The sequence below is a fragment of the Pezoporus occidentalis genome, unplaced genomic scaffold (genome assembly GCF_034315485.1).
Source record: "Pezoporus occidentalis ecotype Australia unplaced genomic scaffold, CSIRO_AGI_Poc_V1 ctg238, whole genome shotgun sequence".
Classification (NCBI taxonomy): Eukaryota; Metazoa; Chordata; class Aves; order Psittaciformes; family Psittacidae; genus Pezoporus; species Pezoporus occidentalis.
In genome coordinates this window covers 35,713-56,914 of record NW_026914264.1, presented here as the reverse complement: position 1 = coordinate 56,914, position 21,202 = coordinate 35,713, and the positions used below count along the sequence as shown (strand labels likewise).

Below are 21,202 nucleotides of genomic sequence, written 5' to 3'. Positions count from 1 at the left end.
GAAGTGTTTGACATTATCGTATATAAAAGTATGCATCGTTTTGGTCAGACTCAAAAGATCTGAGGCCTGCTCCTGCATGTATCCACATTTCTTGGCAAGAAACTACAAATAAACCCTCCTTAGTAAGAGATTAAAAACCTTGTGCTGTTTGATGAAGATACTGAGGAGAAACAACAACACACAAAACAGACTGTCATGGGGATAGGGACTGAAGACTCACTGCATCCTACAGCCACCACTCGTGATCCCCTCAGGAATGCCCAAGAAAACAGCAAAGATAACAGCTATCAGACTCCTCCCAACACTCTCCCTGTCAATTATTTGTACTGCTCAGTGTTCAGGTATTACATCCCCTCTTCTCCACCTTCCACTCATCATTGACTATTAAGACACATGATGAACCATTAAGCTAAAAGTTTTCACTATCTCAGGTGTTGCCACCACATCTGCTTCCTCTGGAATGTGTCTGACTGCTTTAATCTGTGCCTCTTATCTCATTAACTCTTCTCCTCAAGCATCTCATCTTCAACCTGTCTGCACTCTGACTTTTCTGCTCTTCCCCCTCATCTTTGATCCCTCTTCTCCTCCAGTCTCTGTAATGCATACCTTTTCATTGAAGAGAAGCAGATAAAGGCATTTTCAAATCATGAGAACAAAAAAGTACAGAAGTGCATGAACACAAAATCACAAATTGTTACTTCTAAAAAATATACACATAATGGGATTCTTTTGACCTCTTACCCTGTACTCAGCAGAAAGGCTGAGAAAAACTAATGGATAAAATCCGAAGTTACAAACAGTCACATCTTTGAGAAACAAAGTCAGCGGTATTCTCCTCATCAAGATTTTAGTGAGGAATGTGCAGGTAGGTAGCTCCTGAAACCAAGTAACTGCTCTCATTACCAAAAAGGAAATGAGATTAAAAAAAAAAAAAAAAACCAACCAAAAAAACCCCCCAAATCCAAAAACCAAGGGGGGAAGCCCCTACCTTCAGAATAGCAGTCCAGAAGCTTACAGACACCTCAGAAAGGGTAGGTTATCCATTTACTTGTGCTCATGCCAAAACAGAAAATAAACAACTACTTCATACAGCTATTTCCACTGTAAGAAGACAAATACATTTAGCCATTAAGATTCTGCATGATACTGCTGAGTTAAGTCACCAGCTTATAAAATAGAGAGAGCCCCTCGACCTGCCCCCACCAAACACCTTGCTTTGTAAAGGTTCAGATTGCTTTCTCATCTAACCAGGTATCGCCATCTGCAGGATATGATGGTTTCTACACACAACAAATCACTGATGAAGACAGACCCCAGCTTCTCAGTTTTGTTCATAATCTGTAAAAATAACCACAACTAAAACCTACAAAGAGAAAGAAAATAAACAAAATAATAATAAAACAAAATAACAAAGAAGATAAGTGCAGAACACTAACCAGATTTTCAAGGACAGCCCAATCTGTGAATCAGGAGTGAAGACTACACACCAACCACAAAAGTTTATCACCATGTACACCACAAATACATACTTAATGCTAATTTACTGGGAACTAAGAATAAAAATTCCTTTGTTTTCTCAATGACAGCTGATTTATGCTGTGTACTAATACTCGGCAAGCTGGAAAAAAAAAACAACAAACTACCCTAAAAATAAATTCATGTCTTCAGAATAAGCAAAGATAACTTCATTAAGTTAACTGTACACTTAGCTTCCAGTGCCAGTAAGGGAATATCCAAATGTTTTCCTGTCCCTGCACAGAATACTTGACAAAGTTAATTCATGGACTAGCCCTCCAAACCAAATTGTACTACTAGTAGGCAGTCAAACAAGAACTACAAACCAGGATACAAGTGAATAAAACTGAGCCACAGATCCAACTACCTCAAAAGCTGAAAGCTATAAACCAGTATTTAGTTACAGCTAAAACCCACCCATGCAACTACTATGGATTTTGTAACAAACTGCTAAGGAATCACGGGTCACTAGGGCTCCCCATCTCCAGCTGAGAAACATGCAAGTAGTTGGCAACATAACTAACATAACATAATATTGTATAAAGCTTCCTTCAAACATCAACCCACACTGCCAGTAATATACACAAGGCAATATTAGCACCAAATGGCAAAAATGCTACCCATTTTCATGGGAATGGGGATGAGACCAGAAGTATGCACTGACGGTAATTACAATTCAAACACTAAGAGAAGTTTCAAACAGCAACTTTCCCACAGAGCCTGAATGGAAAAGCCAACTCTATGATTAGTGAGAAGCTTTTTGTGTTTTATTATATTAATAACAGATTTCACTGCACTCCTATTAAACATTGCTGGGATTAATCATTCGTTTTTACCTCATTTGTGCACACCACCATGGCAGTTTCCAACATCAAAATGAAATTGCAAAAGAACACTATTTTTTTTAAATTCTATTTGTTTTTCTTTCTGCAGCACAATTATAGTGCACATGCATGCTTCTCCAATTAGAATTACTTAAAAATATTTCCCTTACAACCACAATTTCCAGAGGGATATAGTGCACTACAGAAAAATCCCCCAAGTCAATGTGTAGTATCATAGAGCTCACACAGAAAAGTGTTTGTCATTTGGGCATTTTCATAATCACCACCTAACTAACATAGCACAATACAGGAATTGTGTCATATTCATCTATGTATGTGTGTATATACACATGCGTGTGACAACTTGCATATGAAAACCTTGAAATTAATATTACTAAACCCAAGGATAAGGCATGCAGCTGTATTACTGTGTATAAACATCACATGAACCTCTGCAGCTCAATAAGGCCATGCTGCCAGGTATTACCCTCAATGTTCAACACTAACCATGTTTAAACAGTAGCTGTTTCCCATGAAGCACAAAACAATGATGTAATACCAGAAAAAGTCGAGTCCAGAAACTGCTCTTCTGAGAAGATGTCAGGAAATACATAATAAATTAGCAAATTCGCTTTCTTGCTGTAATTGTAAATATTGCACAAGATACAAAAGCTTCCACTTTTTGTCCAAATCCTCTGGTCAGCTTGATTTTCATAATTTCATGAATGGAAGCTTTTAAACAACACTCATGGACTTACCTCCAGGCCTTTCGTGCTCTCCATCAGTATGCAAAAGCATTGAAATAGGCATTCCAACATTCTTAGATCTTCCCGCTACTACAACATTTTTCCCAAATGTCTGTATTCCTTATAGGAAAAAATAAAAAATTATATTCTGCTATTTTGATACACCTAAACCCTTCATTCTTAGTCACCAAGATAACGTTACGTGCTCTTGTTGACTGCTGACAACTACACAACTTGAAAATCTCCAAGGCTGAATTTGAGGGAGGAATCCGCAAAACAACTTTCAACTTTCACCTTAGAGAAACAGAACCTGATTGAGTTGCCAGCTATCTGAATCACCCTTTGGAGTGACCTCATTTCTCTTCTCTGACCACAAAGGGCAATGGAAACTCTTACATCCACCAATAAGAACATGTATATTATACTTATGAAATGATAACCATTAAATCCACAGGCATATTTTTCCCTAATACTGAATTAAATGCTTCAACTTCTGCTGTTGTTCCTTCCCCTAAGAACTTACACATTCAAATCAGGACATCAGCAATAGCACAAAAAGTTCCTTACAACATCTGCTGGCTCTTTTGATGCTAAGTGAGGTTAAAAAGGCATCTGAAGGGATGTTACATGGGTCCTGACAGAGGATGGGAAGGGCTGGTCCATCAGATCAGCATGGAAAGTTTGAGGCCCTCAGTGACATGGTTTAGTGGGAGACTTGGCAGTGCTGGCGCAATGGTTGGATTTAATGATCTTAAAGGTCTTTTCCAATCTGGTTGATTCTATGATTATAGAATACAGAAAGTAATTTGAAGTGTTTCACCAAGTATTCTAGGCAGACTACTGCCTATACATAACTAATAGCTATGCTACTGGCAAAAAAAAAATCTCATCTATTTGGCACCTCATTATTTAGATTGATGCTCTAAATTTTTGTTCTTCCATCGGCCCAGTATCTTTAGACTAACTGCACCTTGTAACTCACACCTGATTCAATCCTTCCAAGATAAAAAGAGTTTCAATACCGTTCAGTTCTTTACCTGTCCGTTTGATGATCTCCCAAACGGCAGCAGCAGTGGCAGGTATTACAGAAGGCTGGTCAAGACACAGGCGTCCAATGTTCATAATGTGAAATCCATCCACATCCTTTTCAGGAGCAATAGCATTACAAACAGCTCTCTCCTCGATGTGATCTAGGAAATACAATTTTTCACATTACAATTCTTTCACTTGTCAGGTGATCCCAATACTACCTGAATCATTACACTGAGAAACACAAGTTGTTTCTAGCTAGGTAATTATTATTACTATTCATTATGAATACACTATACTCCCCCCTCTTAAAGGCAGCAGTTACAAATTCACCTTTTCAAGTCATCTACTGAAAATGAAATGCTTCAGTTTGACACTGTTTTGACAACAGATTCAGTCAAAATATGAGAGGCTGATACTCAACTGAGAATGATGACTTTGTAACTATGAAAATACATGTTCAAGCAAGACACTTCAGAGTCGCTCCTGCATTCTGAAAGTGTTACTTGTCAAGTGGCTCAAAAGAAATAATCTAAAGAGAAAAGTTACTGTGCCTATTACCCGTCTCTAAGATCACCAAAGATAACCTAAGCTGAAATAACTTTGCAGGTCTGCCTTTCATTTCCCCTTTTCGAAAAATGTAAGTAGTAATCTTCTAATCAGCAAAACCAAAATGTATTCTACTTTTCCAGAGAGCTGTTAGAAAACAAAGTTGTTTGATACCGATGAGTCCAAAACACTACACTTAGCTTAAATGACTATACCTGCACATAATTTATTACTCATGTAGTTGCAATGAACATTTTTCATGTGCATTTACCATGTGCTATTGATATGGAATAGGTCTGCAGATGCTTAAAGTTTACACTGCATAAACACACAAACTGATAAAGAAAAAAAAAAAAAAAAGCATTACCAAGTCCTACTTCTGCAAAGTTACAAACCCCATACATACATAGACACTCCAGAGGAGTAGCTCTATAAACCATACTCATAAATGACCCAGAAAGCAAACCCTAGATTTAAACCAGACTGTTAAGATACACGCCATTTTTCAGTTTAAGGAAGATTTGTTCTGATTCCTAATAAGAAGGATCTGAGGAAATTGAGATGCTAAGTACATGGATGAAAGAGCCCTACAGGTCAGACTAGCCTCATTCACACTGAGGGCAACCATAGTCTTGTTTTTATGTCAACTTGGGAAATAAATAAATAAGTAAGAAATTTTGAGTAATCTATTAAACAGCTTTTGCAACAGAAAATTTGTTAACCTTAGGGAAGTCAGTTGTTCATCAAACTGAAACTTCACTGCTCTTACAAATACCTCCTGACTGCTGTCTTCAGCTTCTCAGATAGAGACAGATCACAGATACATTTATGTGTAAGGGAAAGAAATCATGCTTTACAGGGAGAAAAGAGGATATGGACATCATTCCCTCCTCATCACAGACACTTCTACAACACCATGTGGAGCAAGCCACCCATAAACAAGGAAACCAATTCAATACCAACTGTATAGACAGTTACTACGTTATTCAATGACTACATTTTATTTGCCTCAAGAAATTTATTTTCCTGATTTGTTCCCACCTGACTGCAGGTAGCCTCATTTATTCCCAGAGGAACAAGACTATTTCTGATGGATGTTGCTGTCAGTCTCACAGAACATGCTTAGCCTCCTCTCAACTGACAGTCAAACTCTTTTGCTGTCATTCTGAGCTATTCTGCATGCCAAGTTCCTATCTGCACTCACCCTTCTCCTTTTAACCAAACTTACAAGACTACACCAAGCATCTCTTGCCCGGATCCTCTGACATGCACATAAAGAAACTCTTACACAGCAAACAAAATGTGTCTCTACTGTTGACATTCAAAAAATAAAGACTAGTTCTGGAATGGGAAGCTGATGAAAATAAAAACCTAGCACAAAAAGGATCTGAAAACTTACCATGTGGATCAAAGCAAGGAGAAAGCTGCTCAGCAGGAGCAACAAGCTCCCTAGAAATAATTTTGAGCAGCTCTACTGTGACACTGCTATGACTTTAGCAGTCAGTTCCACTAAATCAGCCACGCTTCAGCTGGCAGTCCTGCACAGCAGAGGGACATACGGTCCCCTGCCTCATACTTGCCGCTTATAACTAAAAAAATTGAGTTTTCCATCTTCAATCTCAAATAAATATCTAACATTCCATAGCCATCTTCCAGGCAGCTAAAAAAGATACAGGAAACCCTCCACAAAACCATTACCACATCAGAAGTAACACACTCTGAAGGTGCACAGAAAGGAAGTTTTCCTCAGGCAAAGATGACAATCCTCAAAGTTAAGTTGCTCCAGCTCACAACAGTGGAAGAGAACAAGGCTTTTTTCTGCTTGTATTTTTATCCCCATGTTGATCGAAAGCCACACCTGTGTGTGGTTTACTGCAAAAACCCCAAACCCCACACAACCACCTCAATTCTGGAATAAGCAGCCCCTACTGATCAAGTTATCACAACTTGAAGGCTTTGTCTCCTTCCATTACAAGGCAAATAAGAAGAATTTTGGAAAATGAGCTAAGTTAGCTTTCTGCCCTTTTGCTTACGAAGCTCCTTTGGAAGTGAAAAAAAAAATTAATAAAAAATCTAACAATAAGAGCTATAGCTGACATCTATTCTGGAAAGAACCTCCTGAACATTTGCTATTCATGATAACTTGCATATTTAAGTTTCCTCTAAAGACAATGCTGAAGAAGTCCTGCTATTGATTAAATTACTCTAAGATTTTTATTAAGGCAGGTAACAGCCAAGCCCCAAACCAGCAAGTTTCATAGGTTTGAGGAAGGCTAACTAGTCTTTATGTAGTTACCAGTACAGACATAATGTTCTTGCAAGGGATACTCAACCACTTACTTCAGGGCTTAAACAATAGACTAGCATCAGACATTTGAATTACACAACTAGAATCATCCTCAGGGTTTGTGGTGTGGTTTTTTTTTTCTTTTCAGTGTTAAAATTCAGGTTTAAATTCACAAAGTTTCAAGACTTAAGTCTGCTTCTGAACCACATACCAACTAGGGCAGGCAGCTTAAGACTGGATGAGCCCATTTCTTTCTCTGTCCTTCAGACAGAAGGATTTCCATCTACAGGCTGGCAATGCTCCATCTTTGGCATGAGTTCTTACTACTGAAATGAAAATTCTTCCATTTCCTATTTCCCCTAATCTGTTCTTAGTGGGAAAGATGTTTGTTCCAAGTAAACCGACCACACTCCATTGGCTCCCAGAGTTCCTCTCTTGGTGGCGAAGATTCCAAGGTCTCCTTATCTGTGTTATACTCCCACCTTGTGGTCAACTTACTTCAACAAGTGGCCGATTTCAGTTCACTTTCATGTAATAGGAAACGCCAAACTTCCTAACCACAAATGCTGGTGTTTATTACAAATACAAAGCAAGCATCTCTTCAACACTCAGCACCTGACCCCATTTCTGCTTACACGAAATAAAGGCAGCGAGAATTCCCTGAAGGTGAAGACCACTACTAGGAGTAAGAGTGGAAATGAAAAGCTCACCTCAAAGCAACATTTCAGCCTCATTATTATAAGAGATACTTAAAAACAGCAGCCCCTGGAGCCCCAGCTACTGCTAGAAATCATGTGTATACATGCCAAAAAGGCAGCTCCTGCCTCTCACAGAACACGGTATAAACGTACAATCAAAGACAACACTTAGAAACACAGAGATGGGGCAACCCAACATGCCAGTCTATTTATTAACATGACTCCAGTAATTTGGGTTCCTCTCCATCAGGAAGCATGCGATGGTTTTACCAGTTTGACTTACGTAGATTTAGATGAAAAGTTTTATCACTGCCAAAATCCCATTTTGACAGCTACTGGCGAGTGTATTTTAGAGAGATTTTATTGCAAATTAGGAGAAGTGAAATAAAAACCAAGAGGACAGTAGAAGCTTTTAGGACCTTAGCACAAAGCTCACTAGGAACATTAGGAATAGCATAGAAAGCATGATCAAATACCTAAGGCAAGACCTGGAATCACTGCAAGACAGTACAACTTGGCATGACATAGGGGAGGAAAATACAGCACAGGTCTTGGAGTTCAGGGCTAAACAGTGCAACATGACAAAAAATATAAATACATATATATATATAACTAAACTGAGTAAAGTGTGTCTGTGGAGGGAAATTCCTTGACACAGCATTTGACTGAACTTACAAAAAAGGCAAGGTTGAAAATACGAAGTGATTCTCATGAATTAATTAGCTTTTCTGTTTAAAATTAAGTACAGGCTAGTATACAACAAAAACATCTCAACTAATCACTAGGCATGTCCTTTCTCAAGAGTTTTTTTTGTCACCAAGATAGTCTTGTAACTCAAAACTGTCAAACTCTTTCATTTGACATTGACTGTATAGAAGGAGTGGGACAAAAGATGTCACCTACCTGGGAGAGGTAACTGAACTAACAAAGCACTAACTCTTGAATTCTTGTTGAGTTTTACAGTCATATCTAAGAGTTCTTCCTGCGATATGTCTTTAGGCCTCAGTATGATCTCACTAGAAATGCCTGATATAAAACAAAATCAGAAGACATGTTAGTACCAGGAAATTTATCTACAAACAGCTTACTCATTTTGTGTGAAAATGTGTGTGATACTTAACAACTGTCTTAAGTAAACACAGATGACTTACTAGAAAGTCTGTTTTCATTTTCTGGTCTTTAATGCTGTATTTCTGGATGTCAAGTATCATCTTACAACAAAACATACAGAAATATATGACCCAGCAGCTCCAAAACTAAACAATAGCTTCAAAGTATTTGGAAAATGAACAATCTAACTTTTCTACAAACATGCTTTTGAGAATTACAACTACAACTGAACACATAAAGCTACCACTAGCATTACTGGCATGTTATCTGACAGCTTTTCTACCACAAAACTCAGTATTAGAAAATAAAGTTTTTCAAGTTACTTCAAAAGACTGCCATTTCGCTGAGAGCGACTACACTCATATTTCCCATTTAGGCTATTACACTTTCATTTGAAGATGAGGTGTTATCAGTCACTTCACTGTTTGCTTTCATTATAGCTGAAATTTTGCCCTCCTTATTCAGAGCTGCACAGCCTTTTGTATTGGTTTGCCTGGCTCGACTGTGAACTTAGAGCATTCCAAGGGACAGAAATTCCATGAGATACAGCAGATGCACATGAAGACTGATATTATGAAGAATTTAGTGACATTGAGAAGAAAAAGGCTATTCTTAATATCTATTTAACCACTGTTCCCAACAATTCTAGGGTAGGATGGACTGCTACCACAGTGGAGTTAGGCTGAAAAATGCACACACAAAAAAGAAGGAATCTAACAGGTACTTCAAGCTCTTAAGCAAGTATTTCACATTAAGAAAAAAAACCGCAAAAAACTGTCATGAAGAAAGAACTAAAACCTAACATAATTCCACTCTATTTATCTTCATTCACCAAGCCCCAGTTAAGACACTGAACTATCAAAAAAAAAACCTAACCCTAGTGTTCTCCTTCAGTTTCCAGTTTCCAGCAGTAAAGGTGCAAACTGCTCCCTAATGTTCCTAAATACAGAATTGAATTTAAGCTACCATTAATGGGCCATTAAAATTACTTTAACTCCTTTTTCTTCAAGTTCATCAGGGAAGAAGAGGAGAAAACCAGCACAAAATTAAACTGAGATACAAAGAGTGCTCCTCCCCCCACTTTTTCTTACTGTTAACTAACAGCATCTTATGCTTACCAGGATCATTTATATCACATAACACATACCTACTGCTGTAGCTGCTCTTATCTTGTTTCTGACATAGATATGACTGGCCGGATTGTCTCCTACTAATATGACAGTGAGATGAGGTCTCTTGTTTCCAAAGGATATCCACAATTCTACATCCCTTTGAACTTCTTTCAAAACTTGTTGAGCGAGCCTTGTCCCTGAGATAATGGTTGCTTCATCACTAGAAAGATGAAAACATATACAACATTTAGCTCTAAGATTTCATAAACAAGACAATTAAGTGTGTAATCTACCATCAAATATGCAGTTAAATTCCTGTAACCACTCTTGGCCCCTCAGCCAGCACTACAGCAGATAAATGTCCTTAGGTGAAAGGCCCACAACCATTGCCCTACCCATGCAGAAAAGCAGAGGAAGAATGAAAGTATTGTGCCTTCAACCTGGCCTGGTACTACTTAGTCCCCCTCTCTCCCTCTATCATGGCGTGACCATTACCCCAGCCAAGGATGTGGACCCCCTCACACACCTCACCAACCCACAGCAAACAAGAAACCTCCAGCATGTATAACTTTCAGACACTAAATGTTCATTTATTTTGTAGCAGATAAGCAGCCTTTAAAAACTAGCTTTATTGCTTGGTGGTGGTGGTGCTTAGAGGGGAGAAAGCAGGAAGAAATGGCAAGAGCAAGAAATTGTACCACTGATCTGCTTTAAAATGTTGCATTCTGCAAGATCCAAAACCCACAACTTCAAGCAGCCAAAAGGAGTAAGCTGCAGCTAACTTCTTTCAGAAATTTCTGCTGTTTCAATCATCCCTAGTAAATTTTCATGATCAAAGAAGCTAAATGCACGAGTGTGGAAGGAGAAAGGTAGAGAGGGAACAGCAGCAGCAACAATGAGCCCACACAGGACCTGGCAACCACAAGACCACCCAAAATCACAGACTTTCTATTGCCTTATAGAAAGAAGTCATCCAAACTCAGCCTCTATCTGACTGAGAGATAGCCAGCCTACATTTTATGTTATTTAGGAATGGTTCTTGGAGGACTCTGCTACATAGGGAAGAGCAAGATACCCACAAGTAATTTTCTCTGGATTGGAAAAAGTAGTATCTTGCTAACTTCCACTACTGCTTAATCCCTTTAAATAAATTAACAACTTATAAGCAGTAACATGACAACCCCAAAATGTATTTTAAAATAAAATTTACTTCCAATGGCATCTGAGGTTGTCCTGGTTCAGCAGTAGCAGTCACTTTTCTCTTTAGTAGCTGATGCAGTGCTGTGTTTCTGACTTTCAGCCTGGGAACAACGCTGATAACACCAATGTTTTTAGTTCTTACTAAGTAATGTTTACTCTGACCAAGGACTTTCTCATCCTCAGCTCTGCCAGGGAGAAGGGGAAGCTGGGAGGAAGCAGAGACAGGACACCTGACCCAAACTAGCCAAAGGGGTATTCCATACCACAGCATGCCATGCCCCCAGTATATAAACTGGGGGGAGTTACCTGGAAGGCCCAGATCGCTGCTCGGGTCGGGCTGGGTATCTGTTGGCAGGTGGTGAGCAACTGTATTCTCTCCTCTTGTTATTTCCCTTATCATTATTATTATTGGCAGTAGCAGCAGTGGTTTTGTGCTATACCTTATTTACTGGACTGTTCTTATCTCAACCCGTGGGAGTTACATTCTTCCTATTTGCTTCCACATCCCTATGGGAGTGGGGGCAGGAAAGAAGGTGAGGAGTAAGCAAGCAGCTGCATGGTTCCAAATTGCTGGCTGGGCTTAAACCACAAGAGAGGTAAACCTTAACAGTGCTCCAAAGGCACCCCAGAACAGAATGGAAGTTGAATTCCCTACTCAATCTAACAAGCTCCACCCTCACCCCTGAATGACTCTTTGGTGACAATAATATTAAGAGATACCCTTTATTAAAGCTCTAAATGTCTTTTATCAACTTCCCATGCTGCCCTCACCAGGTAACTGCTTAAAGATCAAGTACATCTTGACTGAACAGGACTTCCTCAAGTATTATTTTGTTCAGATCTTCCAAGTGTCAGCTTTATCTTACCTTGGTTCTTCTCCTGGTCGCCAAAGTCTTCTCCACCTTCCTGCCTGTCTGCTCACTGTAAGCAAGCATAGCCACTCCTCACCTTGTACATGTCTACAGGACATATACCACAACAATTCAAGCTTGCACCTACACTAACTGAACCTCTCTTCACAGAAACATCAAGAATCCAAACATGATACATACATGCTTCTTGGTACAATCATCTGATAGAGTAACAAGTAAATACTATTCTATCTGTAAAAACACAGTAAAATAACAAACTCCACAGAAGCAGAGCTACCACACTGAAGCAAAGTTGAAGTTACTAATGGACAAGTTAACTCCTATTGAGCAGAGCTGTGAGGCACTGTAAGAAAACCATACCTTCCTGGCTCATCAGCTACTAATCAGAGACCAACAACTCATTACTACAAAGTAAGGCTGAACAGGAGACAGTTTCCCTGCCGCAAACATCCTTCACTTCCTTCTTTGAGAGGAAGAACTTTAGATGTATGCATACATTCACAGGTTGAACCCCTGTGAATTGAATAAATTAATTCAACATGACTACCACTTGTAACTGACATAGCGTGGCACAGACTCCAGGTGAATTTTATAATGACACCAACAAGGTGCCATGATAATTTAAACAAAAAATCAAACAAACCAAAATAAAAAAAAACAACCCAAAGTACCTAGAATTTATGATAAAAAAAAAAAAAAAGGAGAGAAATAGAAATTAACACATTTGCTGATAACAATTTCCCCCACTGTGAGGAAAGCGAAGTATTGCAAACACACTTAGCACACAAAAGCCATGAATACCTTGTTTCCTTCAATTTTACGCCATCCACAGCTACTTCCCAAACACAAGTTTCTGTAGTGTTTAACTTAAGTACATATATATCTATAAAATAATTAAGCCAACAGATGTGGTTTTATTCTTTTCCTATATGACCTGCTCTGTATGCACTCATTTTCATAGATGTCTCTCATCTTCATTATTTACGTTTCACCTATATGTGCCTTTGGCATCAGACACTTCTTTCCATGTACTCATTATGCCAAATAAATAACTAATGCTTGCCTGTGTAGAAATGCCATACATATTTAAGAATACAAGGAGTTCACAATATTTGGGTTACAAAAGATAGTCTAAATCCACATGAACATGTTTTGCATTTATATGCTACTTTTACTCTAAATGTGTCGCCAAAGGAGAAGTCTTCCTAATCTTTAAGCAAGTAACTTTTAAGTGCATGCCTCTTCCTTAAAAAACTAGACACAGACTTGTTAAATTTCCAAGATCTGTCCTCAAAACTGACTGTTCTCACCCTGTCACGTTCAACCCTCTCAGTCATCCAAGGACCAAAACCAAATCAAACAAACAAAAAACAGTGCCAAAAGCACACTGCCACACACACACACATTCTAAGCTTGGACAGAACATACATATTACACCCTATCCAGAAAGTGTTACAATGGGATCGTCAACATCTGCATCTTTCTGAAGACAACAGCAAGTTCTACAAGCTTAAGCAAAAACCTCAGGACAAAAACTTGCCCAAAATCAGAAATGTTTCAAGTTAAGGATATTCTGAAAAAAATAATACTCCTACCATTAATTATTTCAGTCTTGAGAATTTATCTCATATTATCATCACTACAGCAAGACACACTGTTCTTCCTGAAAGATTTTAATAAATTGAATGTAATCACCATAATTATTTACTTGACTATTACGCCAAGTGTTTGACTATTTTGACTTTTGTTGCTTGCATTTTCCTTGACAGATAAAATAAGCAAAATGTGTCATGGTATTTTACCACTATTTCCTAGGAATACAGCAGTATTCATTACCTCTCTTGATCATTCCAGTGGATTCACAATTTCGTCCTGATTTTTAAGACAAGGGCACAAACTCAGTATACCATGGAAACATGCATAGCCTGTTGTATAACAGAAGTGTGGGTTTAGTTCCAATAAAAACCCTTCCTGGGAAGAAGATAAAAAAAAAAGGAAAAGCTCTAGCAGATTAAGAATTAAACTTAGCTAGAGGTATTAAAGATAACAGGAAGGGATTCTACAGGTATGTAGCAAATAAAAAACAGACTAGGGAGAATGTAGGCCCCCTCTGGAAGCTCTCGGGAGAACTGGCTGCACAGGATTTGGAGAAGGCTGAGGTTCTGAATGACTTCTTTGCCTCGGTCTTCACTGGCAAAGGCTCTGACCACACCACCCAAGTCTTGGAAGGCAGATGCAGGGACTGTGACAATGAAGACCTTGCAACCACTGTAGGAGAGGAACTGGTTCGAGACCATCTTAAAAATCTGAACGGGCACAAGTCCATGGGTCCTGATGAGATCCTGAAGGAGCTGGCAAATGAAGTTGCGAAGCCACTGGCCATCATATTTGAAAAATCATGGCAGTCAGGTGAAGTTCCCGACGACTGGAAAAAGGGAAATATAACCCCCATTTTCAAGAAGGGGAAAATGGATGACCTGGGGAATTACAGACCAGTCAGTCTCACCTCTGTGCCTGGCAAAATCTTGGAGCACATTCTCCTGGAAGGCATGCTAAGGCATATGAAAATCAACAAGGTGCTTGGTGACAGCCAGCATGGCTTCACTAAGGGGAAATCCTGCCTCACCAATTTGGTGGCCTTCTATGATGGGGCTACAGAACTGATGGACAGGAGTAGAGCAGTTGACGTCATCAACCTGGACTTGTGCAAAGCGTTCGACACTGTCCCACACGAGATCCTTGTCTCTAAATTGGAGAGACATCAATTTGATGGATGGACCACTCGGTGGATAAAGAACTGGCTGGATGGCCACACACAAAGAGTTGTGGTCAATGGCTCAATGTCTGGCTGGAGACCAGTAACGAGTGGTGTCCCTCAGGGATCGGTGTTGGGACCGGTCTTGTTTAACATCTTTGTCGCTGACATGGACAGTGGGATTGAGTGCGCCCTCAGCAAGTTTGCCAATGACACCAAGCTGTGTGGTTTGGTTGATACGCTGGAGGGAAGGAATGCCATCCAGAGGGACCTTGACACACTTGTGAGGGGGGCTGATGCCAACCTCATGAAGTTCAACCATGCCAAGTGCAAGGTCCTACACCTGGGTCGGAGCAACCCCAGGCACAACTACGGGTTCGGCAGAGAAGAGATTCAGAGCAGCCCTGTGGAGAAGGACTTGGGGGTGTTGGTTGATGAGAAAGTGAACATGGGCCGGCAGTGTGCGTTTGCAGCCCAGAAAGCCAACTGTACCCTGGGCTGCATTACAAGGAGCATGACCAGCAGGTCGAAGGAGATGATCCTGCCCCTCTACTCTGCTCTTGTGAGACCTCACCTGGAGTATTGTGTGCAATTCTGGTGTCCTCAACATAAAAAGGACATGGAACTGCTGGAACAAGTCCAGAGAAGGGCCACGAGGATGATCAGGGACGGGAGCACCTCCCATATGAAGACAGGCTGAGGAAGTTGGGGCTGTTCAGCCTGGAGAAGAGAAGGCTGCATGGAGACTTCATAGCAGCCTTCCAGTATCTGAAGGGGGCCTACAGGGATGCTGGGGAGGGACTCTTCATTAGGGACTGTAGTGACAGGACAAGGGGTAACGGGTTAAAACTTAAACAGGGAAGTTTAGATTGGATACAAGGAGGAAATTCTTTCCTGTAAGGGTGGTGAGGCACTGGAATGGGTTGCCCAGGGAGGTTGTGAATGCTCCATCCCTGGCAGTGTTCAAGGCCAGGTTGGACGAGGCCTTGGGTGATATGATTTAGTGTAAGGTGTCCCTGCCCAGGGCAGGGGGGTTGGAACTAGATGATCTTAAGGTCCTTTCCAACCCTAACGATTCTATGATTCTATTAGCAAAATGTTTCATTAGGTATTTAGAAAATAACAGCTTGACATCCTTCAGCAATAATCTTTTTCTTTGCCTGACTACCTCTGAACACCCAAAACTAAAACATTTTAACACTCTCTGGAAATGCATATACTTGAAACTTTAATGTATATTCGTGCACAAACAAATTTAACAGATTAAACAGATGTTTAATAAATGTTGAATTAGCTTGTCATGATGAAAGTAGTTCCAAGTCATTAGTAAACCCAATAATAAAGCATTCTGGCTCTGTGTTCAAATTGGATTGGTTTTCACAGTCCTGTCAGTCTGATCAGTTGTGTTTTTTCTATATCATATTTTGGGGGACAAGCAAGTCTATACCTAGAACAACACTGAGGAAAAAAAAACCCACCATGCTTTCTGAGACAGTCTAAAACAAAATGTGCACTTTGTCTCTACTAGAATAAAGTACTTAACCAGAGTAAACCAACATCTGATTAAAGTTTTGTTATATTACTATAACGCATTGTTGTTTATCAGCACACTCAAACATGAGAAATGCTTAACAATTCAACACATGGGGAAATTATATAACAGCCAGTAGATACCATATTTAGTCACAGACACTTGTTTAAACTTTTTAGACACATGGATGGTAGAACATTGTGGATTTTAAATATTATCCTAACAGCATAAGAAGTTGTTCTGAAACAACTTCTTTCCTCTGCTAACATTTAAGATGGGGGGAAAAAATATAATTCTAGGAGAACAAACAAACTGCCAAGGGCATCATCCATTTCTTAAAAATAACTCCAGACACAGGCTTCTCCCTACTGCCTACCAAGCTACTCAAAGAAACTTGTTTAAATACCAGTGGCTAAAAAGCAGAAACCATTCTGGGGTTAGATACCAATACCAAAAAGGAAACAAACAAGGTGGTAATGTGTTGTCATTTACCATTCCAAAACATTTCTCTTACTCCTTTCAAGATTATTCTCCATCCTTCTTGACTCCAGAAATCACTTCCCCAAAGTAAGAGAACAGTTGCACTAATTCAACTTTTTATATAACATTATCAAGAACCCACTCTCTGCTACAAGGTCACAATCTATTCATAACCACGTTTTTCAAATCTCTGGATTTACTTAACAAGTATTAAAGCTTTATGCATTTCTCCCTATGTAATACTTAAGATCCTGAGAGTTTATCAGGGCAGCATACGCTTAGACACCTGCTAGACTAAATATGCCTGAATTCAGCTCACCTTTCAATTCCAGCAACCTCCTGCATATGGATATTATTTTGAACCCTGTGTTTATAACAGAACAATTTTGGTACTGAACCTTTTTCATCTGTGCATCCAGCAACTTGCAAGATATTACAGAAACAAAGACCTCAGCTGCTGTTTTAGACCATCTTATACACTTAACAGCCCAACATCATAGGGGGCATCACAATGGGATGCTCTCAGTACTGTACGTATGACATGAAAACCTTTGTAAAATCACTGCAGGAACATCTACGTTTCACAGAACTGGGGAAAAAAAAAACAACCGACAACAAAACACAACCACCAACAACAACAAACAAAAACAAACAAACAAAAACAAACAAAAAAAAAACAGTTACAAGCAGCAAAGAACAGAAGTAGAGACCCACTGCGCAGAAATAGTTTTCTATCAGGAGCGAACACGTTTAACAGCCAGATTCCCATCAAGGAGGAGGCAGGAGACCACACCGCAAGCTCTCCTCCATGACAGGGCACCGTTTAACCCGCCGCTGGAACCACGACGCCGGTGCCGCATCCCTTCCTCCTTCCCTCCGTCGCTCCAGCTACCTCTTCCCTCTTGCACTGACCCCGCAGAGCCCCGTTTTCCCGGGAAAAAACACAACTCGGCCCGGAAGCGGCCCACAAGAGACAAAACTCCCCACAGGCGCTTGGCACCCGCCACAAGCTCCCAGCGCGACCGTTAAACGGCGGCGGCGCGTGCGGCCCGCCATTACCCAGAGCGCCCCCGCCATACCGGGAGAAAGAAGGAAGGAAGGAAGGAAGAAAAGAGGAAGGCGTGAGGAAGAAGATACCCCGAGCGGTGCGGCGTACCTGGCGGCGCGGCGAGGGGAGCTGCTGGTGCTGTAGGCGGCCAGGGGCGCCGGGCAGGAGAGCGCTCGCCACCTCCTCAGCGGCGCCAAGCCCGGGCGCAACGCGGAGGAAGAAGTGAAGGCGGTCGCCGCCGCCATGTCGGTCCCGACGGACGGGAGCGCCTCCGCAACCAAGCGACGAAAGGAGGAGCCACTGCAAGAACTGAGGGCGTTGCGAAAGGCGGACCTGCTGGTCCCTGTGACGGGAAGCCCGGGCCGGAGGGGACACGAGGGAACTTACCCGGCGAAGGGGAAGGTTAGGGTTAGAGCCCCATCTGCGGACTGGCCGTCACCCGTGGTGTGGACGGGGACTGGTAACCCGCGGGTTTATGTGCTGAGAGGAAGGGGGGCACAGCCCCTACCCACCTCCCCAGCCCACACCACCCTGCACTGCTTGGTGGGCTGCGACAGGAGCTTCTGCAGATGATGAAAAAGGCGGTCTTTGTGTCATTCGATTCGAATGAACTCCAGCCAAAATGTGGTGAGGGCAAAGCCGAAGCTGACTTTCGGTGGCACAGGAAAGAGCCGATGTCCTTCGGAATTCTGAGCTGCACGCTCATGTCCCAGGGGAAGTTGCTTGGGCTTCCTTGCAACTTGCATATTGCTGCTTTCCATCGTCTTCTGTTATTTTTTTTTTTCATGAAAAATGTGGAAAAAATCCTCTATGCAGAGGAGAAGAAGAGAACAAATTGAGATCTGAGATAGTGTATACAAGACATACCAAAATAATACTGGCAACCTTACCTGCAGTACTGAGCCTACTTACAGCAGGCAACTTCCTTTCTGAAGCTTGCAAAAGCTTTGAAAACATGCAATAGAAGACCGAGGCTGTGGTTTCTGATATGGTATGGGCTAGCTTTTTTCATCATTTATGTGTTTGCATAAAGTAGGTGGCTCAGGTGCTTCCACAGAAAACGTGCATAATGGCTTCTCCTCCTACAATCTTACTGTCCTCCAGTATTGTATATCTTACATAAATCTTCCTGTTTAGTTTGTCATCTCTTATAAATAGTAGAAACATAGAATCACCACAGAGTGGTTTGGGTTGGAAGGGACCTTAAAGCTCATCCAGCTCCAACCCCCTGCCACGGGCAGGGACACTTTTCACTAGTCCAGGTTGCTCCAAGTCCTGTTCAGCCTGGCCTTGAACACTGCCAGGGATGGGGCAGCCACAGCTTCTCTGAGCAACCTGTGCCAGTGCCTCAGCACCGTCACAGTAAAGAACGTCTTTCTAACATCTCATCTCAATCTCCCCTCTGTCAGTTTAAAACCATTCCCCCTTCTCCTGTCCCTACAGGCACTTTTCTGAAGCTCCTCTCCAGGTTTCTTGCAGCCCCTTTAGGCACTGGAGGTGGCTCTAAGGTCTCCCTGGAACTTTCTCTTCTCCAGGCTGAACATGCTCATCTCTCTCAGCCTGTCTCCATAGCAGAGGTGCTCCAGCCCTCACAGCATCTCGGTGGCCTCCTCTGGATTCACCCAAAGGAAATACACTCAAGGGGAACTCCCCAGAGTGGATCTGTGCACTTCATTGGGTCAGAATATGTTCCTTACAGTGTCCCCAGGGTTGCTGATGCACACCTCAACAAACTGTGGGACCCTTCGGCATGGAGACATTTGTTTGGGGGGCAGAAGGGCCGGCAGCTGGGCAGGAGGGGCAGTGGGAAAGGGATCGCCACATGCCCAGTGGAGCGGGAGGCGGGCTGCTGGCTACCTGCTGTCTCTCTTACCCACAGGTCAGACTCCTGTTGTTGGACATAGCAGCAGCAATGGCACCACTCAGCCTGTCTCAGCTGCTGGATGTTGCCATCAGTACAGCAGAGGTTGGACATGTGAACTTCAGAGCTCTGCACAGCCTGCTGCACAGCCTACTGCAGGCTGTGCTGGGGCTCCTCGGCTAAACCTGGCAATGGGGACTGGAGAGGGGCCTCACCCTGCACAGCACTGAGCTGCTCAGGCACGTGCTTTTCCTGAGTATCCCAAGTGGCACAGCTGGATCCAGCTCCCTTGGGGCAGGGGTGGGGACCAAGGTCCTGGTCTGCAGGGACCTTCCCCTGGGGCTCACTCCTGTAATGGATGGGAACCTAGCTGGGAGTTGATTCCCTCTCATGACTGAGAACTGTAACAAAGGATGTTGTTTGACACAGTGTATCCAGCAGAGTATACATGTTTATGTTCATTGTGACTGTCAGAGACAGGAAAACATCCGTTTGCAGCTGTTCTGTGACCTTCATACTTGGCCTCACTTCATACTGGCCAACACTCTCTGAGTGGACAACAGTGAGATCATGAGAAACTGCATGGTCCCATGAGTAACTGATTAGAGATCTGGCATAAAGCCAGTTGTTTGATAAGGGTATAAAAGCAGGACTTTATGCCAGATTAGAGATCTGGCATAAAGCCAGTTGTTTGATAAGGGTATAAAAGCAGGACCTTCTTGTGGCCATGAGAGAAACCTCACCTATGGATGGATGCACTGCATAGGAATCTTCCCAATTACATGAGACTCCTGACATCAGCTGCAACAGAGCTTCCCAGCTGGAAGTGTGAGCCTGGATTATGATTCAGTGGTAATTAGTGATGTATTTCTTCTTAATATCTGTTCTCTCTATACACTAATGATTTAATACATTGCTAACTTTCTTCAATAGTTTACTTATATACCTATATCTCTGATTTGCTTTATTGTACTTATTCACTATATAAGTGAATAAGAGAATACTTATTCACTATATAAGTGAATGAGAGATATTTACCTAATTCACATTAGTGTGCTTATTTGCTTTAGTGTGCTTTTTAAATAAATTCTGCATATTATACACCTAGTGTGTGGTCACTTTGTGGTGTACCCTACGGGCAGAACAGCCCCCACCACCTTTTTCTCTCCCAGCATCTGCTCGAGGAGATCAGCAGCATGAAAGAGGAAATCTGGAAGATTTAGGTGTTTGGTTTGGTGAGCTGCTGCCAGTGTCCCTGGGGCCTTCAATCCCCTCCCTCAATCACCCTGCATAAACCTGTGGTCCCAGGTGTCACCCAGTGAGGAAAGAGTGGGAAGGGTGTCCCAAGAGGACAGTGTAGGACATCAGCCCAGGGCAGCTGGGGACAAAGAGGGGAGCCCTGGCTCTGCCCTTGCTGCTGCAATTCTGTCCATAAACCTGCTCCCCTTTGCCTCCTCTTCCCTGGAGGGCAGCAAGGGCCAGTCTGCCCCCACCAAGCCCCCCACTTCAGACATGGACACCCTGCATGGGGTAAGCTCAGTGCTGAGGCTCAAGGAACCAGAGACACAGTGTGGTGGTCCTGGCA

The 21,202-nt window shown here is 41.8% G+C and overlaps 1 protein-coding gene across 8 annotated transcripts in view; it reads right to left on the bottom strand.

Annotated features, from left to right (window-relative positions):
• MTHFD2L (methylenetetrahydrofolate dehydrogenase (NADP+ dependent) 2 like) overlaps positions 1-18,077 on the bottom strand; it is a 33,347-nt gene extending 15,270 nt beyond the window's left edge. For 2 of the 8 annotated variants that reach the window (XR_009965485.1, XM_062622004.1), the window contains exons 1-5: positions 17,865-18,075; positions 9,906-10,090; positions 8,552-8,674; positions 4,123-4,275; positions 3,098-3,205 (exon numbers count right to left, since the gene is read on the bottom strand). Coding sequence is in view for 7 of the 8 variants with exons in the window: in XM_062622004.1 (XP_062477988.1) it covers positions 3,098-3,205; positions 4,123-4,275; positions 8,552-8,674; positions 9,906-10,090; positions 17,865-18,001 (706 nt within the window). In the remaining variant the exon portion in view is untranslated. Of the gene's footprint in view, positions 1-3,097; positions 3,206-4,122; positions 4,276-8,551; positions 8,675-9,905; positions 10,091-17,027; positions 17,195-17,864 lie in introns of those variants that run through there. The other 6 variants (XM_062622009.1, XM_062622010.1, XM_062622007.1 and 3 more) reach the window with 5 other exon arrangements.
• Between the last annotated feature and the right edge of the window lie 3,125 nt (positions 18,078-21,202).